Source organism: Sinohyriopsis cumingii, chromosome 5 (assembly GCF_028554795.1).
Source record: "Sinohyriopsis cumingii isolate HCF-2022 chromosome 5, ASM2855479v2, whole genome shotgun sequence".
NCBI lineage: Eukaryota > Metazoa > Mollusca > Bivalvia > Unionida > Unionidae > Sinohyriopsis > Sinohyriopsis cumingii.
The window spans coordinates 107086003-107106584 of NC_142965.1; the positions used below are offsets into that span (position 1 = coordinate 107086003).

At 33.3% G+C, this 20582-nt stretch overlaps 1 protein-coding gene across 2 annotated transcripts in view; it reads left to right on the forward strand.

Moving 5' to 3' along the window:
* Positions 1-20582, forward strand: part of LOC149799946 (uncharacterized) — a 47787-nt gene that overhangs the window by 19446 nt on the left and 7759 nt on the right. For both annotated transcript variants that reach the window (XM_089959417.1, XM_089959418.1), the window contains exons 2-5: positions 14687-14835; positions 16110-16261; positions 16861-16926; positions 17292-17816. In XM_089959417.1, coding sequence (XP_089815543.1) covers positions 14687-14835; positions 16110-16261; positions 16861-16926; positions 17292-17816 — 892 coding nt within the window. The remainder of the gene's footprint in view (positions 1-14686; positions 14836-16109; positions 16262-16860; positions 16927-17291; positions 17817-20582) is intronic.

Below are 20582 nucleotides of genomic sequence, written 5' to 3' on the forward strand. Positions count from 1 at the left end.
CTATATAAATAATCTATGACGAGATTGACATTTAAATCATAAATTATCCATTGCTCTCAAAGTATTTGAACAAATTTTCAGATACTAAATTGTTAGCCAATAGTAACCATTCTACGAAAAATTTGAGAAAAAAAAAGAGAAAAATATGGCAAGAAAATACAATACGTGTGCTAATCCCATAATCTCTTTACCTTGTCGGTGTCAAACGTTATGAAACTTACATAATTACACTAAAGTTTCATATTGTATCATTCATGTCACGATACGGATGTAGCGATATGATATGTCATATCGCCATAATAAAGCATCGATATAACGGATATGTGTTGCTGCATCGTTACAGCTATAGGATGTTTAGCTAAAGAAACCGATCAGACGGATAAAGCAAAGTTAACTTCTCTCTTTGACGGTTTTATTATCTTTTTTTAAAAATAGCCGTGCTGATTACAGCTGATTAGGTAACTGTATAGACATGCGCAATATTTGTACCGACTTTTCGTTTTCAGTGTACTGAATTCATAATGGTAATTTGCTAGCCGGCTATGGTAAAACCAAAGGTATTCCTATTTTCCCATACAGTATTGACATCATGGTAGGTGTCTGGCAGGTGCAGCTTAGTTTTCATAGAGTATGAACATAATTGTAGAAATAAGATCACACGTAAGTCTTCAGCGTGATTAAAATAAATCCCTTTAACTAATAAATATTACATATTGATCTGAATTGTTTGATTATCGTACAAGCCGGCTTCGGAAAAACCAAAGGTATTCCTATTTTCCCATACAGTATTGACATCGTGGTAGGTGTCTGACAGCTGAAGCGTAGTTTTCATAGAGTGTGAACATAATTGTAGAAATAAGATCACACGTAAGTCTTCAGCGTGATTAAAATAAATCCCTTTAACTAATAAATATTACATATTTATCTGAATTGTTTGATTATCGTACGTACTTTATATATTTCAATAATTACCATAATCGGCTAATTACAGTGCGTACTTAAGCCATTTAAATACTGACCTGAATCGGTTGATTATCGTACGTACGTTATACAATTGAATTCGTGCTTGAGAAGTTAATAAAATTCTACAAAATGTCTTTGTTCCGAAGAAAACAATGCATTTATGTATTACGACTGTTCAGAGGACAACACCGCATGCATTCATGACGACTCTCCGGTGTGTTAACTGCTCTTAATTTGTGTCGGCTTCTTGTGTGTTTCTTACCACATCGCTGTATCATTTAAGGAAGCTTGATGCGTGTAGCCATGTTCTTTGACAACACCACTGTATCATTTAAAAATGCTTGATGTGTGTAGCCATGTTCTTTTACCAGACAACTATATCTCTTAAAGACGCTAGATGTGTGTAGCCATGTTCTTTTACCAGACAACTATATCTCTTAAAGACGCTAGATGTGTGCAGCCATGTTCTTTTACCAGACAACTATATCTCTTAAAGACGCTAGATGTGTGTAGCCATGTTCTTTGACAACACCACTGTATCATTTAAAAATGCTTGATGTGTGTAGCCATGTTCTTTTACCAGACAACTACATCTCTTAAAGACGCTAGATGTGTGTAGCCATGTTCTTTTACCAGACAACTATATCTCTTAAAGACGCTAGATGTGTGTAGCCATGTTCTTTTACCAGACAACTATATCTCTTAAAGACGCTAGATGTGTGCAGCCATGTTCTTTTACCAGACAACTATATCTCTTAAAGACGCTAGATGTGTGTAGCCATGTTCTTTGACAACACCACTGTATCATTTAAAAATGCTTGATGTGTGTAGCCATGTTCTTTTACCAGACAACTATATCTCTTAAAGACGCTAGATGTGTGTAGCCATGTTCTTTTACCAGACAACTATATCTCTTAAAGACGCTAGATGTGTGCAGCCATGTTCTTTTACCAGACAACTATATCTCTTAAAGACGCTAGATGTGTGCAGCCATGTTCTTTTACTACATCACTGTATCATTTAAAACGATTGATGTGTGTATGCTACTTTTTCATCACATCACTTTATCAGTTAAAGACAATCATAATCATCTTAGTCAGTTTTGAATTAGTGTCAGGTATGATACAATTTATTACATTAGTGTACCCTTAAGATGAAATGCGATCAGTTTTCTTGGATTATAATGATGACCTAAAGGCAAAAGAAAAGACCATACATGATTCCCAGACGCAAAATGCAAAAATATAATCCTTTTGTTACCGCATTGGCAATTTTCAAAATATAAGTAAGACTGATAAATACTCTCGTACTGTATGTGTTACGCAGTTAATATACTGTGAATGGATTATGAGTTATTGATTAATATAAAGGAAAAACATTTCTTATTCTTTATGTGACTCAATCCATTTTGGCTTCATTTCACTCTCAGTACAAAGTGTGATACAAAAAGAAAGATATTGAATATTGTCAGAAAATGAGAATCATAAAGGTGATTTATCAGCATCAAAAATATATAAAGTTTGCATTAAGCCATACATTTAATTAATTTGCTTCTATGTTTTGTTGATTCAATTATAAGTTCACAGATTTTCCTGTGTTTACAACAAAGATTTCAATGTATATGAAACGTTGTCAAGTTAAATACCATTCTAAAATTTACAGATTTTAAAGTCTCTCAGACCGTACGGCTGAGAAAAGTGATATCTCTTGTCGTCTCCTTTTCTGAAGACCAACATTTTGGTTTCTTGTTGAATGGATTTATAATAGTATCAACACATTTCTAAATTATATAGTTAATACATAATATCTGTAGTCAGTTTGGTATATAGGAATTGTGGGTAGGTGATATACACTATCAGCATTCAATGCGATGTACAGGTGTTATAAACAGGTGATACATCCTATCATCAGACAGTGTGATATACAGGTGTTATAAAGAGGTGTTACACCCTATCAGCAGTCAGTGTGATATACAGGTGTTATAAAGAGGTGATACACCCTATCAGCAGTCAGTGTAATATACAGGTGTTATAAAGAGGTGATACATCCTATCAGCAGTCAGTGTGATATATAGGTGTTATAAAGAGGTGTTATACCCTTTCAGCAGTCAGTGTGATATATAGGTGTTATAAAGAGGTGATACACCCTATCAGCAGTCAGTGTGATATACAGGTGTTATAAAGAGGTGTTACACCCTTTCAGCAGTCAGTGTGATATATAGGTGTTATAAAGAGGTGTTACACCCTTTCAGCAGTCAGTGTGATATATAGGTGTTATAAAGAGGTGATACACCCTATCAGCAATCAGAGTGATATGCATATCTAATAAAGAGGTGATACAGAACAATGGTAGATACATTTGATACAAATAGGTACAAGGCAGACCTGTTTTGTTGCCAATGTATTTATGTTTGTCTTAAATGTATCCAACATTGTGTCGGATGCATCTAATACTGTGTTAAATGAATATATAATTGTGTTAAATGTATACATCTATTTAGATGTAGTCGTGTTTCATGTACCTGTCATTGTGATAAAGGTATATGCTATTGTGTAATTTTATCTATGATAGTGTTAAAGGTATTCATCGTTTTGTTAAATATATCTGTCATTCTGTGTGTCCGTCATTGCGTTATATGTATTTAACATTGTGCTAAATGTATATATCATTGTGTTAAATCCATCTACCATTGAATCATTGTGTTAAATATACTTACCATTGTGTAAAATGTACATACTGATGTGTTAAATGAATCTACCATTCTTTCAATATACCTAACATTATGTTAAATGTATTTATAATTGTGTTATACGTTGAATCAGTGTTAAACGTAACTACTTTTGTGTTAAATGTATCTACCATTGTGTTAAATGTATCTATCATTGTGTTCAATGTACCTAAAATGGTGTTTGCATGTATTTTACACTGTGTTAGATGTGTGAATCGTGGTGTTAAATGTAACTACTTTTGTGTTAAATATATATACCATTGTGTAAAATGTATTAAACACTGTGTTAAATGTATGAATAATGGGTTAAATCTCTCATTGTGTTAAATGTAACTACCATGGCGTTACAATAACTCAACAACTACTGGTTTTTGTTTTATTTACCTGATACATTCCATCAAAATGGAAAAATTATATTCATAGTATCGACAGCACAAGCAAGGGTCAGTTTGTTTATGTTGAATCTTAACCGCTATAATGTGCCATAATATTTTTGTCTTTCTCTTGGTGTCTCGTCGACTACATACATTAAGATCGTTGTCAAGATTTTTTGGGGTAGGGGAGGGGAGTGTTTCACATCCGTTTGAAGGTTATATTGTGTCGAGACAAGTAAAGAACAGTACCTCGCTCAAAAAGAACACTACTGTTGCGCTGAGACATGTAAAGAACAGTACATTGCTAAAATATTAACACCACTGTAGCCAATCGGGATCATCGCATGGGATTCAAAACTGGACATTGAAGATAGTTTGTAATAAACAGATTTGCACACTATTTTCACGTATATTTTGTTAACACAAAAATATAAAAATTAAATGAAATACAAAGGTGAAACAGCTATATGCTATAATACTAACATATACATTAGTTGGCAACACCAATGTTCATGGTTGTTGTTTTAGACAACAAAATAGTAAAACTAAAATTTGTGTTCACAGTTTTACCAACGCAGCTTATTCGAATTTCTCTTGTAATAATTACTATAAACCTACACCTGACTGTTCTTTTAAAGAGAAGTATAGCTGTACAAAAAAGAAGTACTAATTTAGCTATGTCATTTTATCGCTGATCGTGGAGGTGACAAGTCATCTGAATAGGCATTTGATTGGTCGGTTATGTCTGAATAATTTGAAGGCTTTGCTGACATCTTACCCGATCGGTCAAATCTATGAATTTGAAAGCCAGACCTGGCATCTTACCTGCAGATATCCTTGCACCAGGTGTGAAAGCTTTATTTAAAGAAGATACATTATTGTCTGTATATTCTTTTAATTTTTCATAATTTTACAGTAATTTGATGATTTAAATTATTGTGTTTCCCACAAAAATGAATCTTTCAGCTAGACAAATATGCAGTCGCAAACATTCTCTGGCACATCCGGCATATTGCGAATAAATCATCCCACAAGCCCTATACAGAGATTCTACTTTTCAAAATGATTTCTTTTTTGATAAAGTTTCCAGAAATACACAATAAAACATGGGAGGATGGGAAACTACTAAATCCGATAAGGTCAGTCTACACAACGCATTAGGCTTGTAGAAATTATGACATGTGTTCCTTCTAAATTTCTAGTTCATCGGAATACGTCCGTTTCCAGAATTTTAACAAAACGGAAAAATAGAAAAACATTATAACGATAAAAATAAAATCACACAGACGCACACACACACACAAACATATATATATATATATATATATATATATATATATATATATATATATATATATATATATATATATATATATATATATATATATAACTTACTAGGTTAAGAGGTTAAGGTTAAATTCTCCGTGGGCTAGAAAAGCGGTGGTGAGTTTCATACTTTAACTTATATTACTTCAATACCATCATTTTTTTAAAATTAATTTTTCAGAATGTCACAAACAACAATACCACACACCTACTCGGATCAGAATTTAGATGTATAAATAGGAGATATCAGTACAATCCTCAAAACAAATATCTTTCTTTTATCGATATTTTTCTTTGAACTTCACAATGACAATAAATTTGCCAGAAGAAACAAAAGCCCCATTGTACATCAACGCCAAGCATTCAAATAGTCTACAAATTTAAGACAAATACCCAAAGATATCTATAACAAGAAGTGATTGCGAGTTTCTTTCAATAATTAGACTCCTCAAAATTCACCCGTTTTTGAGGATTGTTTAAGAAAATATCCAATGTACAGCAACACCAAATACTGACCCAGCTAGAAAAGAAATCAGAGGAAGAAAACTAAAATATAATTATGTATATATAATTAATACTAATTTTGTATATGTTTCTGTACCATGAAGTCGTATAAGAAGAAAAGGGAAGACAAGACAGATGAACAAATTGACGGACAGAACCACGTATACTGACTATAAAGATATTCAAGAGTCTTCGTTTAACCACGTGGATAATGGATCGAAACTTTCAAGTTATAAGTTATGTTTATACAACTGTCACAATACAAGTAGTAGGTATCGAAGACGAAAATATGATGCCCTAATTGGATCACAAAACAAAAATATTTTGTTCAGTCTTTAGAATTTTTTACATTTTTTTCTGAAAGCAGCTGATAATGTCATAAATAGGAAGTGTATGGTTAATCTTGATATAAAGAGTGCATAGTTGATACGTGTCTGAAATCCATATATCACCTATCTTTGTAGTAATAAGACCTCCTCAGTTATCGGCTTTGTTAAGTTTTGTGATAAAGGTTCGGAAATAATATATCATGTCTTAGCGCTCTTTACATCAGGGGAGTGTGGAACCCCTTTTGTTTCCCTACTACTCTGCCGAGTTGTTTACCTGCCTTGCAGATTTTGCGTTATGAGATACCGGCTCCTAGACATAATGTTTTAAAGGTGTAGTGTAGTATGTTTTATTTAGGTTAAGTTGTCGATATACGTTCTCTGTAGATGTTGTCTTTGTAAATTACTTTTGAGAAAACCCAGTTTGGCAACATGATTTTTTTTTCAATCAAGCTGTATCACGAATTGACCTCAGGTTGTAGTTTGCTTTCAACAGCAAACACCTGCTGGCATGTTTCTATTCACTTTGAAAAATGTTCTTTTAGAGTATATTGAACAAATATTTTCTTAAGTAAATTTGGCTTTGTCGTGTTATATTTTATTACGTTATTGTACAATACATATTTTCACCTTACAATTACATGAATCATGCTATTAAAATAATAATACATAAATTACAAATAAATCATGTGTAACACAATGCGAGCATGGGCCTATTTGCATATGTACTCCGTACCTGTAAATAAATCTATCATCATCATAAAACATTCATTTCTCAATGACAAATAAATCATGCTGCAATGAAGATGCGAGAGTGACCCCTATTTGCATATGTACTTCATATCCAGAAGACGGGAGTGTTATCCTTATTTGCATATGTACTTCACATCAATTACACGAAAGAATCGTCAACATAAAAGATTACATCTAAATGACAAATGAACAATAATTCGAGGAAAATGTCAATGTGGCTTCCATCGGATAAGGAAAGAAAGAAAACACCTTTCTGTTTCACATAATATGCTGAAATTAGACCGTTGTCAACTACAATGTTGTCAATTACAGCGTTGTCTATAACACCATTGCATGAAAATTACATCAGATAATATGTGATATAGTACATGTACATGAGAGCAAGACCTCAAAGTGTGTCGCCAAAACAATATGTGCATATGTCATAGTTAAATTTGTGATAACAGGGGTTATGTGAAATGATCAGCAAATTCGCGTAATCCCTGGCACGTTTAAGGTTTTATGAAATCACTGAAAACCACAGGAATTTATTTGAATTACTGAAATATTACGGCGAAAGTTGCACAAACTTAATGGTGAAAGCTACACAAGCTTAATTATGGAATTTTACACTAGCTTACCGGTAATACTCGAACTTACACTGAACCACTCCGGTGGCCTAGTGGTTAGAGCGTCCGCCTCGGATGCGGGAGGTCGTGGGTTCGATCCCCGGCCGAGTCATACCAAAGGCTTACAAAAATGGTACTAACATCTGCCTCGCTTGGCGCTCAGCATTAAGAGGTTAGTGTTAGGACTGGTCGGCCTGGTGTCAGGATAATGTGAATGGGAGGGACATCATGCTACATGTCTGCGACATAATGTCCCAGTGCTAGACATCACCTTAAACTGACACACTGCAGACATCGTTGCGATATGACTGAAAAATCGTTAAAACTACGTTAAAAATCCAAGTCACACACACAGACACACACACGAACTTACATTAGATTAATGGCAGAAGTCATGTTAGCGTAACGGTTGAAGTGACACCAGTTTAATGGTGGAAGTTACACTAGCAAAATGGTCTATGTTACACCAGTATAAATGTGGAATTTACACTAGCGTAATGCTCGAAGTTACAGTAGCTTAATGGTCAAAATTACACTACCTTAATGGTCAAGTTACACTAGCTTAATAATGGAAGTTATCCAGCGTAATGGTGGAAATTACATTTTTTATGAATCATCGAAATTGCACTAGCTTCATGGTCAGAGTTACACTAGCTTAATGGACGGAGCTTAATGGTTAAGTTACAAAAGAGTAACGGTGATTTTATAATTACATTAGTTTAAAAAGTCGAAATTACACTAGCGCAATTGTCTAAACTACACTAGCTTAATGGTCGAAATTACACTAAGTTAGTGATCGAAGTTGTACTAGCTTAATGATCAAACTTGCACTAGTATAATGGTCGAGATTATACTAGTTTAATGGTCGAGATTACACTAGTATAATGGTCGAGATTATACTAGTTTAATGGTCGAGATTACACTAGTTTAATGGTCGAGATTATACTAGTTTAATGGTCGAGATTACGCTAGTGTAATGGTCGAGATTACACTAGTGTAATGGCCGAGATTACACTAGTGTAATGGCCGAGATTACACTAGTTTAATGGCCGAGATTACACTAGTGTAATGGTCGAGATTACACTAGTGTAATGGTCGAGATTACACTAGTTTACTGGTCGAGATTATACTAGTTTAATGGTCGAGATTATACTAGTTTAATGGTCGAGACTACACTAGTTTAATGGTCGAGATTATACTAGTTTAATGGTCGAGATTACACTAGTGTAATGGTCGAGATTACACTAGTGTAATGGCCGAGATTACACTAGTGTAATGGTCGAGATTACACTAGTGTAATGGTCGAGATTACACTAGTGTAATGGCCGAGATTACACTAGTTTAATGGTCGAGATTATACTAGTTTAATGGTCGAGATTACACTAGTTTAATGGTCGAGATTACACTAGTTTAATGGTCGAGATTACACTAGTTTAATGGTCGAGATTACACTAGTTTAATGGTCGAGATTACACTAGTTTAATGGTCGAGATTACACTAGTTTAATGGTCGAGATTATACTAGTTTAATGGTCGAGATTACACTAGTTTACTGGTCGAGATTATACTAGTTTAATGGTCGAGATTACACTAGTTTACTGGTCGAGATTATACTAGTTTAATGGTCGAGATTACACTAGTTTAATGGTCGAGATTACACTAGTTTAATGGTCGAGATTACACTAGTTTAATGGTCGAGATTATACTAGTTTAATGGTCGAGATTACACTAGTTTACTGGTCGAGATTATACTAGTTTAATGGTCGAGATTACACTAGTTTACTGGTCGAGATTATACTAGTTTAATGGTCGAGATTACACTAGTTTAATGGTCGAGATTGCACTAGTTTAATGGTCGAGATTATACTAGTTTAATGGTCGAGATTACACTAGTTTACTGGTCGAGATTATACTAGTTTAATGGTCGAGATTACACTAGTTTAATGGTCGAGATTATACTAGTTTAATGGTCGAGATTACACTAGTTTAATGGTCGAGATTACACTAGTTTAATGGTCGAGATTACACTAGTTTAATGGTCGAGATTACACTAGTTTAATGGTCGAGATTACACTAGTTTAATGGTCGAGATTACACTAGTTTAATGGTCGAGATTACACTAGTTTAATGGTCGAGATTACACTAGTTTAATGGTCGAGATTACACTAGTTTACTGGTCGAGATTATACTAGTTTAATGGTCGAGATTATACTAGTTTAATGGTCGAGATTACACTAGTGTAATGGCCGAGATTACACTAGTGTAATGGTCGAGATTACACTAGTGTAATGGTCGAGATTACACTAGTTTACTGGTCGAGATTACACTAGTGTAATGGTCGAGATTACACTAGTTTAATGGTCGAGATTACACTAAGTTAGTGATCGAAGTTGCACTAGCTTAATGGCCAAACTTTCACTAGCATAATGTTCGAAATTATGCAAGTTTAATATTAGGCTTTTGTAGTAAATGTATTTAACATCTGAATTTCAATAATGTGCCTTCAATTCTTGTTCTTTTATCTATCCCTCGATGTCATACTCTAACATTTTCCAATATCTTTAAATCACGACCCGTACAATTGGTGGTTAAAGGGTCTTGACATTACGCACTTGCAGGCACACCTTGAAAGATATATAGGTATATTGTTCTTTGACTATCACTTTATATCCTACACTAATTTAAATGGTTATACCATTGATATTTCTTAAACGTTTATCATGAAATAGAATGTATTTACAAAAAACAACACCAATGACTACGTTCATCCTATTTACTAATGACAAATTCTTAACCGTGAGATACATACATGGAGTGCTCGAAACAACATGGTTGAATTAGCATTGTGCACAACAAAAGTAAAGGTGAAACTGATGTCATTCTTTAATATCCAAGTTTGTCGGTAAGTTGTCTTTAGTTGGCATCTCTTTGAGTATCTTACTTAAATATTTGACAATATTCTCTCTTCAAATATATATTCTTATGTGTGTATTCATGACTTTGGCATCTCTTAGAGTATTTTACTTAAACATCTGACAATATTTTCTCTTCAAATATATATTCTTATGTGTGTATTCACGACTTTGGCATCTCTTTGAGTATCTTACTTAAATATCTGACAATATTCTCTCTTCAAATATATATTCTTATGTGTGTATTCATGACTTTGGCATCTCTTTGAGTATCTTACTTAAACATCTGACAATATTTTCTCTTCAAATATATATTCTTATGTGTGTATTCATATATATATATATATATATATATATATATATATATATATATATATATATATATATTAAATCAGACTTAAAGTATAATATGGTATCTGAAAATCTATGTACGAAATATTGTAAAACATGACCTCTTGAAAATAGATATGTTTAAAATAATGGAATGTGAAACGGGTTTTTTTTCATAATTAGCCAGATGAAACATTTTTATTCTTCAGGTAAAGTTGCTAGCGTATACGTGTCGCACAAATACTGTATCAACATTGCTCCACTTAAAGCTTATATTACAAATATCACACGAAGGGGACATTGTAGATCACCACACACAATTCCCAGGAACAAACTGCAGTCTCAACGAATCTCTAAGGATTTATAAAAGCATCTATTTGAAAAGTACAGGCATACTCTTTAATTAGAAATATACGAAAAGATAATATACGTGACGATACCTATGTTTTCCTATATGCCTATATTTTCTCTGGCGAAGCTTAGTAAATACAATTCATTTTAGTTCTTTATACTTCTAGAAAGGTTTGGACATTACATTTGCAATTTAAAAAATAAGCTTTCTCCATCCTCCTTCTGAATACCTACGAAGTACATGTATATCAAATTCACAGAGATAACACTCAAATCACTAAACTCGATACCGTCATATTTTGCATGAACCAAATTTTTACATATATCAGATTGCACTGACCCAGTGTTGCAATTTTTATCACAGACCACACGAGAGTCCCGTGCCAACGGCATTTTGTTACAAATAGGATTATATCACGCAAATGAGTAAAACGTTATAAAATAAAATTTACTTCGCAAAGTGAAAGCATATTTAATTGAAAAAAAGGGGAACGCAAGGCTATTTACGTAAGTCCAATAATGCAGAATTAAAAGGAAATAAAAGAGTGCCATAACAACTGATATTGAAAGCAGAATAACTAACATATCGAGCAGACAATATTGTATTGGAACGAACATTCCAGTAATGCACGCGTTTAATTACGTGCAGTATCATTGCTTTTCGCACATTCCTTTGTACTGTTAAACGTACCAGATCATTATATTTCGAGATGATTGTCTTATTCGAAAGCAGCAATGGAAAGTACTACTAATTATCAAGCTTTGGTTTTTAAAATATTTTTTTTTAACCGAAATCTGTTGAATTACGAATTGATACGCAACATCTGCATAGTCATATCATCCGTTTTGTCCTAATTACTCAAAATATCTCGCCACTAAATGGATCAGCTATATAACTTCACAATTTTATATGTTTTTGTGTTGACAAAATTATCTGTTGACGGCCATTCATAAGCGCTGTACACTTAGCAAGATCATTCATAAGCCCTGAAAACACAACAAGACCATTCATAAGCCATGTACACATAACAAGACCAATTATAAGCCATGTACACAAAACGAGACCATTCACGAGCTTTGTACACAAAACAAGACCATTCATAAGCACTGTAGCCATAACAAAACCATTCTTAAGCCCTGTACACACAACAAGACCATTTATAAGCCCCGTACATAAAACAAAACAATTCATATGATCTGTACACATAACAAGACCATTCAAAAGCCCAGTACACAAAACAAAACCATTCATAAGTCCTGTAAACAAAACAAAATCATTCATAAGGCCTGGGCACATAACCAGACCATTTATAAGCCCTGTGCACATAACAAGACCATTCATAAGCCCTGTACATAAAACAAGATCATTCATTAGCACTGTACACATAACAAACCATTCATAAGCCCTGTGCACAGAACAACAGAATTCATAAGCCCTGTATATATAACAGAGCCATTTATAAGCACTGTACCAATAACAAATCCATTCGTAAGCCCTGTACACATAACAACACAATTCATAAGCCATGTAATATAACAAGACCATTCCTAGCATATGAACTTAAAACAAGACCATTCAGAAGCTTTGAACACAGAACAAGACCATTCTTAAACACTTTACACATAACAAAACCATTCAAAACCCCTGTACACATGACTAGACCATTCGTAAGCCGTGTGCATAAAACAAGACCATTTATAAGTTATGTACACAAACCAAGACCATTCATAAGCACTGAACACACATAAAGACCATTCATAAGCACTGTACACACAACTAGACTGTTCATAAGCCCTGTACACATACCAAGACAATTCATAAGCAATGTATACATAAGAAGACCATTCATAAACACTGTACACATAAGAAGACCAGGCTTAAGCCCTGTACATATAACATAACCATACATAAGCCCTGTACACATAACAAGACCATTTATAAGCCCTGTACACATACCAATGCCATTTATAAGCCCTGTACATATAACAAGACCATTCATAATCACTGTACACACAACAAGACCGTTCATAAGCCCTGTACACACACCAAGACAATTCATAAGCAATGTATATATAAGAAGTCCATTCATAAGCCATGTACATATAACAAGATCGTTCATAAGTTCTGTACACATAACAAGGCCATTCATAAGCACTGTACACATACCAAGACAATTCATAAGCAATGTATATATAAGAAGACCATTCATAAGCACTGTACACATAACAAGACCAGGCGTAAGCCCTGTACACATAACATGATCATTTATAAGCCCTGTACACATAACAAGACCATTTATAAGCCCTGTACACATAACAAGACAATTCATAAGCTCTGTACACAAACCATGAACATTTATAAGCACTGAACACACAACAAGACCATTCATAAACACTGTACACACAACAAGACCATTCATAAGCACTGTACACATAATAAAACCATTCATAAAACCTGTACACATAACAAGACCATTCATAAGCTCTTTTCACATAACAAGACCATTCATAAGCCCTATACACATAAGGATACCATTTATAAGCGCTGTAAATGTAACAAGAACATTCACAAGCCCTGCACACATAACAAGACTATTCACAAGCCCTGTACACATGAAAAGACCATGCACAAGCTCTGTACACATACTAAGACCGTCCAATAATTACCGTAGTATGCCACATTAAGCCGTTTTACAATTTTACCTCGCCTGATAAAATCATTGGGTGTGTGTGTTTTCTCAAGTCTTGACTTACAAGATAGTGTTTGATTCCATCGCCTAATCGTAATACACCATTTACAGCAACCTCAGAAAGAGAATAATGGTGATTCTTTTTACATAAATTCTACAATTTCGCATATTTTCTTGGAATTGTGGATATTTCTTGGAATTGTGGCTATTTCTTGGAAATGTGGATATTTCGCAGGAGCATCAATCATCTCCAAATTGTAAATCAGAATGAAAGCTCTTTTTTTAAACAGAATATCACACTTTAAAGTACTAAAACGTATTTATCTTGCAATCTCTACACTTGAGCAATGAATATTGTAATACCGTCCGTCCGTGCATCATCTGCTAAGGTGCTCACGAAACTTCTTTTTTTTTTTGGGGGGGGGGGATTTACATTCTGCAACAGTGGATGACATTATTTGTTTCAAAATATGTGGTCTATGTGAGAAGATAAGTTATCAGAGGTACAAACGTCATAGATGAAATGATAGTATGTATGTATGTATGTATGTATGTATGTATGTATGTATGAAGCATTTTGCATCAACACGCATTGTTTAGTTGCCGGGGTGGTGTGAGTACCGATAAGGGGAGATGGAGAGAAGGGGTATGATGAGATATGCAATAAAATGCACGGGCATTTGCAATAATTGTCAAAATGTTGTAGGGCTGGTGTAAGGTTGCTCTAAGTCTTATATAGCTGTATTAAATTCGTATAAGACCATTACAAACTTAACTCATGAGGTACTAATTAGAAGCAACTTATTCTTTGATTCTTTGCAGATATTAATAAACGGTAGTGTGTTAAATCAAAACAATCTTACGGTTCCAGACTACGACGGTCCTGATTTACAACCAGATGACAGAAAGAACAGTGATCGGAAAACTTCGGACACAAAGGAATCCGAGAAAGAGAAGATGGGTGATTCGAGGTCAGTGCACCAAAATAACATCAGTTTGATGCATGAATGTGGAATATATTCTATATTTAACAAGATATAAATTAATTAATACATAGTAATTTAACATTTATCCGCATCAATTGGATTGCCTCATCTTTCGATATTTTGTCGTTTCTGCGATTCAAATATATTTTTAAACTAATAGGTCCAAGATTTATCAGACTAATAAAGTGATGTGAACAGCACACATTTGATCTATTAGCATATTGATATGGAAACATGATTTAAAGGACTGATGAAAGATGTAAAGTTGTTAAGTATATTTAACTAAGTATGATTCGTACAGCGGACATGTAATAGCAAACAATTTGTAATTTAATTCATCTCGTTTGACAAGGATTAAAATGCATATTACAGATAATAATGGTAAATGGTAATTAGTCGTTGTTCTTGTGAACATGCCCCCTTTACGGCGCCTAAACTGTCCATTTAATGTAAAGCATGGACCGTATATGAAAAGTAAGAGGTAAACAAGGCTGTAAAGTTGAGAATTTTCGTGGATGACAACTGTGAAGTCTTAACGATGATTACAGACTATAATACTCTATTAAAAATATTGTCTTAAGTTTGACTGTTAAAACGTTAAGAAAGATCAACAAAACCATATATTCCACGGATGTTAGCTAACACGAATAATTATGAAAAATAAAACTGTGAAGTATTTACATTTCTTTTACCTTATACAAATGCTCTAGTTTGTTTTTTTTGTTGATCGAAAGGTTTATAGCTAAACTATCGTGTTTGTTTAGAAAAATAAGAACAAGTAGTATTCTATAAAATTATTCAATCAGGTCTTTCGCGACTGGCATAGACAGCATAGCCATGTTACCGAAATGGGTTGCAAAATAGATGGAACCAGTGAAGGGCAGTGATAAATAAAACTCAAAATTGCAACACTGTGGCAACATTTCACACATCTTTTTTAATGAAATTGCCAGAAAGAATGTTTTAATTTTTCGAAACTACTGCACAATTGGAACATATTATTAGCTTTGTGAAATTTGAGCAAATATATTCCCTATCAACACTAATTTTCTGTGCTTCTGCCGCCCATACTTTGTTCCGAATGACCGGATACGTGACCATTTAACATTAGCGTGCAGGGATTCATACCCATGACCGCATACGAGGAAGGTATATCAATTATTGCAAAGCATTTACTTTCAGTCACACATGTCATGACAATATTTCGAATCATTATCATACATAATGGTGGACTTATTATAAAACATTTTTCTTGTCAGGCTGAATTCCGATTCAGACCATTTCCTAAGATCACCGGACTTCCAGAAGCGACAAAGACGTACACGTGGATTAATCGTCCTCGGTGTGATGGTCATAGCAGCTGTTGCCTTGGCAACGGGGCTTGTGATTCATTACCTGGTCATTCCCAAAGGTAAAAGTCGTCCTAGAAATATTCTCAAGCGTCACATTCGTTAAATAGAAGAAGCTAAACCACAGTTCGCTAGAGGTATCCGAATTGTGCCTTTGCACGTGAAGTTTAAGCCGTTGTATATCAGCTGGAAATTGTATTGTATTTTAATGTTACAAGAAATTACACATATACAACAAGATTTTGTAATGAATATATTATCTCCTTTCAGTAATTATTTCTCTAATGTCTTCAACATCGAGATCCTCATATTGTGTCATATTATTCTATATCATACAAGATTAGTTTTGTAAGATTTTTTTTTATCGTATTAAATATCTAATATTTGAGCTAATTTTGAATGGGAAAATAAATTAATTGATTTTGAAAGTACTGGTTTAGAATATCTTCACTAAGTGGTAATTCATTTAATTTGAAGACCAACAAAAGGCACACCGCTGTTATTTCTACATCAAAGCATTCTGTTTACTTAAGTTTGCATTATAAAAGAAAGTTCAAATTCACTTTAAGACCCTAATCTACTAAGTCAGCTATAACGAAAATATTACATCAAAATATATAAAGCAGTTATAGAATTAATTGTTCGTTAATATTTTTTTCAGATTCAAACATCAAGAAGCAGTATAACATTTCACTGGCTAGCAATATGTCTGGAACTTTTATAGATGGTAACGCTACTTGTCAAAACTTTGATGTATTTTCGATCAGGAATATTTATACTCTAAATAAAAGCTTACAGTATCTTTACTGTTTTCAATATGATCTGATATTTAAAACAACAAAGAATATTAAGGTCTATATTTTCATCAAATAATAGTTGAACTAGTTCAGCTGATATAAAATTCGATATCAGTGCAAAATAATTTACAGCATATATTACCTTTCAGCAACATGTGATTAAAATGTGTTCAGTGCTTAAAAAAGAGTAATCAGTAACATTAATAAGGATCACACTCATTTTTATCGATTATAATTTGAATTTTATAATGTTTTTGCAAATAATAGTTTCTACTAACAACATAAACTTTTACAGGTACCACGACGACAACAAGAACAGAAACAGTCAGGAAGGAAGAAAGTGATAAATCGGATGTACTTAAAAGTGCTGCTAAAGAGTCTAGGACAATACAGGAATTAGAATCAACAATGCAGAATGTTTTCACAATCGTCAAGAATAAACAGCTAGGCATTGCCAAATCCTCCACCCCAGCTACTACATCTATGAAGCCCCTAATTATACCGAAAACGTCAAGGAAAGCAAAGCGTATAAGAGTTTCCACAACGGCGACGACAATTATAAAAGAAACACGACAAATGTCAACTGCCATTACAACAAATGAAGCAAAGACACCTAAAACAGTACGGGAAATAACGACGAAATTGATGCCAAGAACGGAAACTAATACGACCAAAGAAAAGACATCGTCAGTCGCCACAACCACGGCATCTACAACTACTACTGCACCAACAAAAGCAACAACGACACAAACTAAAACAGCTACTACAACAACAAAAGCAACAACGACACAAATTACCACAACTCTTCCAGATAAATATAGTATGAAACCGATGCCTTAAATAATATTTCCTCAAGTCAATCATGTAATATATTATTTAATGTATAATAATAATAATAATAATAATAATAATAATAATAATCACCAACATTATCATTATTATTATCATCATTATCATCATCATCATCGATGATAAGTAAAAACAATATTCGCTATAATTCATCCTATGTTTAATAGAACCAAAAAAAATGTTTAGCAGTTGTTTCATTTCAAACGTAGTTTAAAATGATACTTTTTGAAAATATTACAGTCACAACTTTTTTAAAACAGTCAATGACATAATGAATAAGGTTACAACACTGAGTATATTTCCATCTTATAAAGCCATCAAAATTATTAAGCTTATCGTTTGAATCATCTTCTACATACACTTTTCCATTGAAGTCGGAAGATGTTACGTGAAGGATAATAAACATTTGGGATGAAGAATTACTGTCTATCAAATTTTTAAACAAAACGTTCACGAACTTGCAAACTTGTGTAAATAATATTTGAAACAATCTGTAATCGCAGAAACAGTTGTAAACATTATTCTAATTTACATATGACTCTTCGAAAGAATTTATTTTTTAAACACAGTACTTTAAGCCACGCATATGCTAAAGCCGTTGTAGGAAAATGCAGAAGCATTCTCGTTTAATTACGAATTTCACACTATTGTTACCTACTGCAGCATTCAATACCTCAAAGTTTTACGCCTTTCTAGTGCGTTCTCCTTAGTTATAAGTTGTAATGGAAGGAGTTGAACGATTCGGCTCACATTCGGAATATCCTACAAAGCCACAAAAAGCTGTGGTTAAATTATAGCCTTTGTAAAAAATTACTTCCATAAATCATTCACAAAAAATCACATTAAGTTATCAGCCTGATTCATAATTAATTATACATTTATCATCTCGTGTTGCAGATGTAATAATGTGTAAAAAGTAGTTAACTGACGTATCCTCTCCACTCAGTCATTTGACACATATATTAGTGTCATTATATCAACACACACGGAGAAAGACATTTACGTACATTGTCCATATTTATAACTAGTCCCATACTAAGAATCGAATCAAAGTCTTCTAGCCCCTTAATCATGTCCTTCCCCATCTCAACCAAGCGCATTTTCCCCTAAAGGATATATATATATGTCTGTATATATATATATATATATATATATATATATATATATATATATATATATATATATATATATATATATATATATATATTCGTTGTACACTCATTTTGTTACTTGCGGACTGAAATGCACCAATATAACAGTGAATTACTTGATTTTTTGACGTAACAACCATATGTCCTATGCCTAAATGGATAAGGGCTCTCAAGTATTCATTTTATAGTTAACCAAGCATCTCAGACGCATCGTGTATTTGCGAAACTAGTTTTCTAAAGATTTCGTGGTCAAATTCAAGAACGTGTTTTCTATAATCGGGACACTTACTTGTAATTAGCTACATGCATAATTTAAAAGCTTGCAATTTTAAAGAGAGAAGATCCAGTCTCTAACGGGAAAAGTAATCCAAACATTAATATTAAGGATATCGTCGGCTTTTCCATCACTCTTCCCAAATCATTGATTCAATATGGGCTCTGTACAAAGATCCTGAAAAATCATGACAAATGGAATCTGCATTGCTCTCCATTTGAATAATAAAAGGTAATCATCTAAAAGCCAGATATTTTGAAATAGTTTGAAGACGGAATCATATGACAATAACATGAACTGCAGATGGAACGTATATCGCATTACTGAATAAAAACATTTGCTGTCTTCGTTCGCGAAGGATTGTCAATTTCTAACAAAAAAAAACAGTTTCAAACATCTTAAACGTTTGCTGCAAATCCCAGCAATGCTAACATATGGAGTGATAGTTGTACAAAAAATATATTTGTATGTAAGTATGGATAAATTCATGTGGTATTGTGCTTGTAACGGGAATGCATAATTATGGTCAATACTATGAGAGATGTAGATAAAGGCCCCGAAATGCAAGGAAGAAAGGCTGTTGCCATTTGAACGAGCAGACTCATTTCCATCAGCGTCTAGATCTTCTGCACTGTAAGAAAATTTCCAGACTGAAACTTGGTTACGAGTTCAACCTAATCTATTCATCACCAGAGAAACCAATCTACAAATTTCAACAAAAGCTCTGGTTTTATGACATCGGACAAAGATTCAGAGGACATATCTTTGAATGGATTGATATACTGATGGCCGATTGTGACAACGGGTAATTCAGTAAATTTGTATATGCATTACTTTTTCATATTTCCTATGAACAAAAGGAGAAAGACTAAGAGAAACGTCAACGTCATCTGGATAAGCGCAACATACCATGATTTCTTTCAAAAGGCAACAGTAATTTCTGTGATTGACAGTTCCAAATATATTACCTCTTCCACACCAGTGATATATATATATATATATATATATATATATATATATATATATATATATATATATATATATATATATATATATATAACACTTGTATATCATTTATGTCAAATTATGCAAATATATCTCTATGTCTGTTTTAATTACACGAAGTGAAATTTTTCTAACTTATATTGATGTTATCCTTTATTTTATTTAATAATTGTCATTTCATATTAATTTTTTTCCATATCAAACATAATCTTCTTACGTTTTATCATATCAGTACGAAATCGTATGAAAGCGAATTACATCATCGTCAAAAATAAGCATGGTACTGTTTTTATTGACATAATCTGCT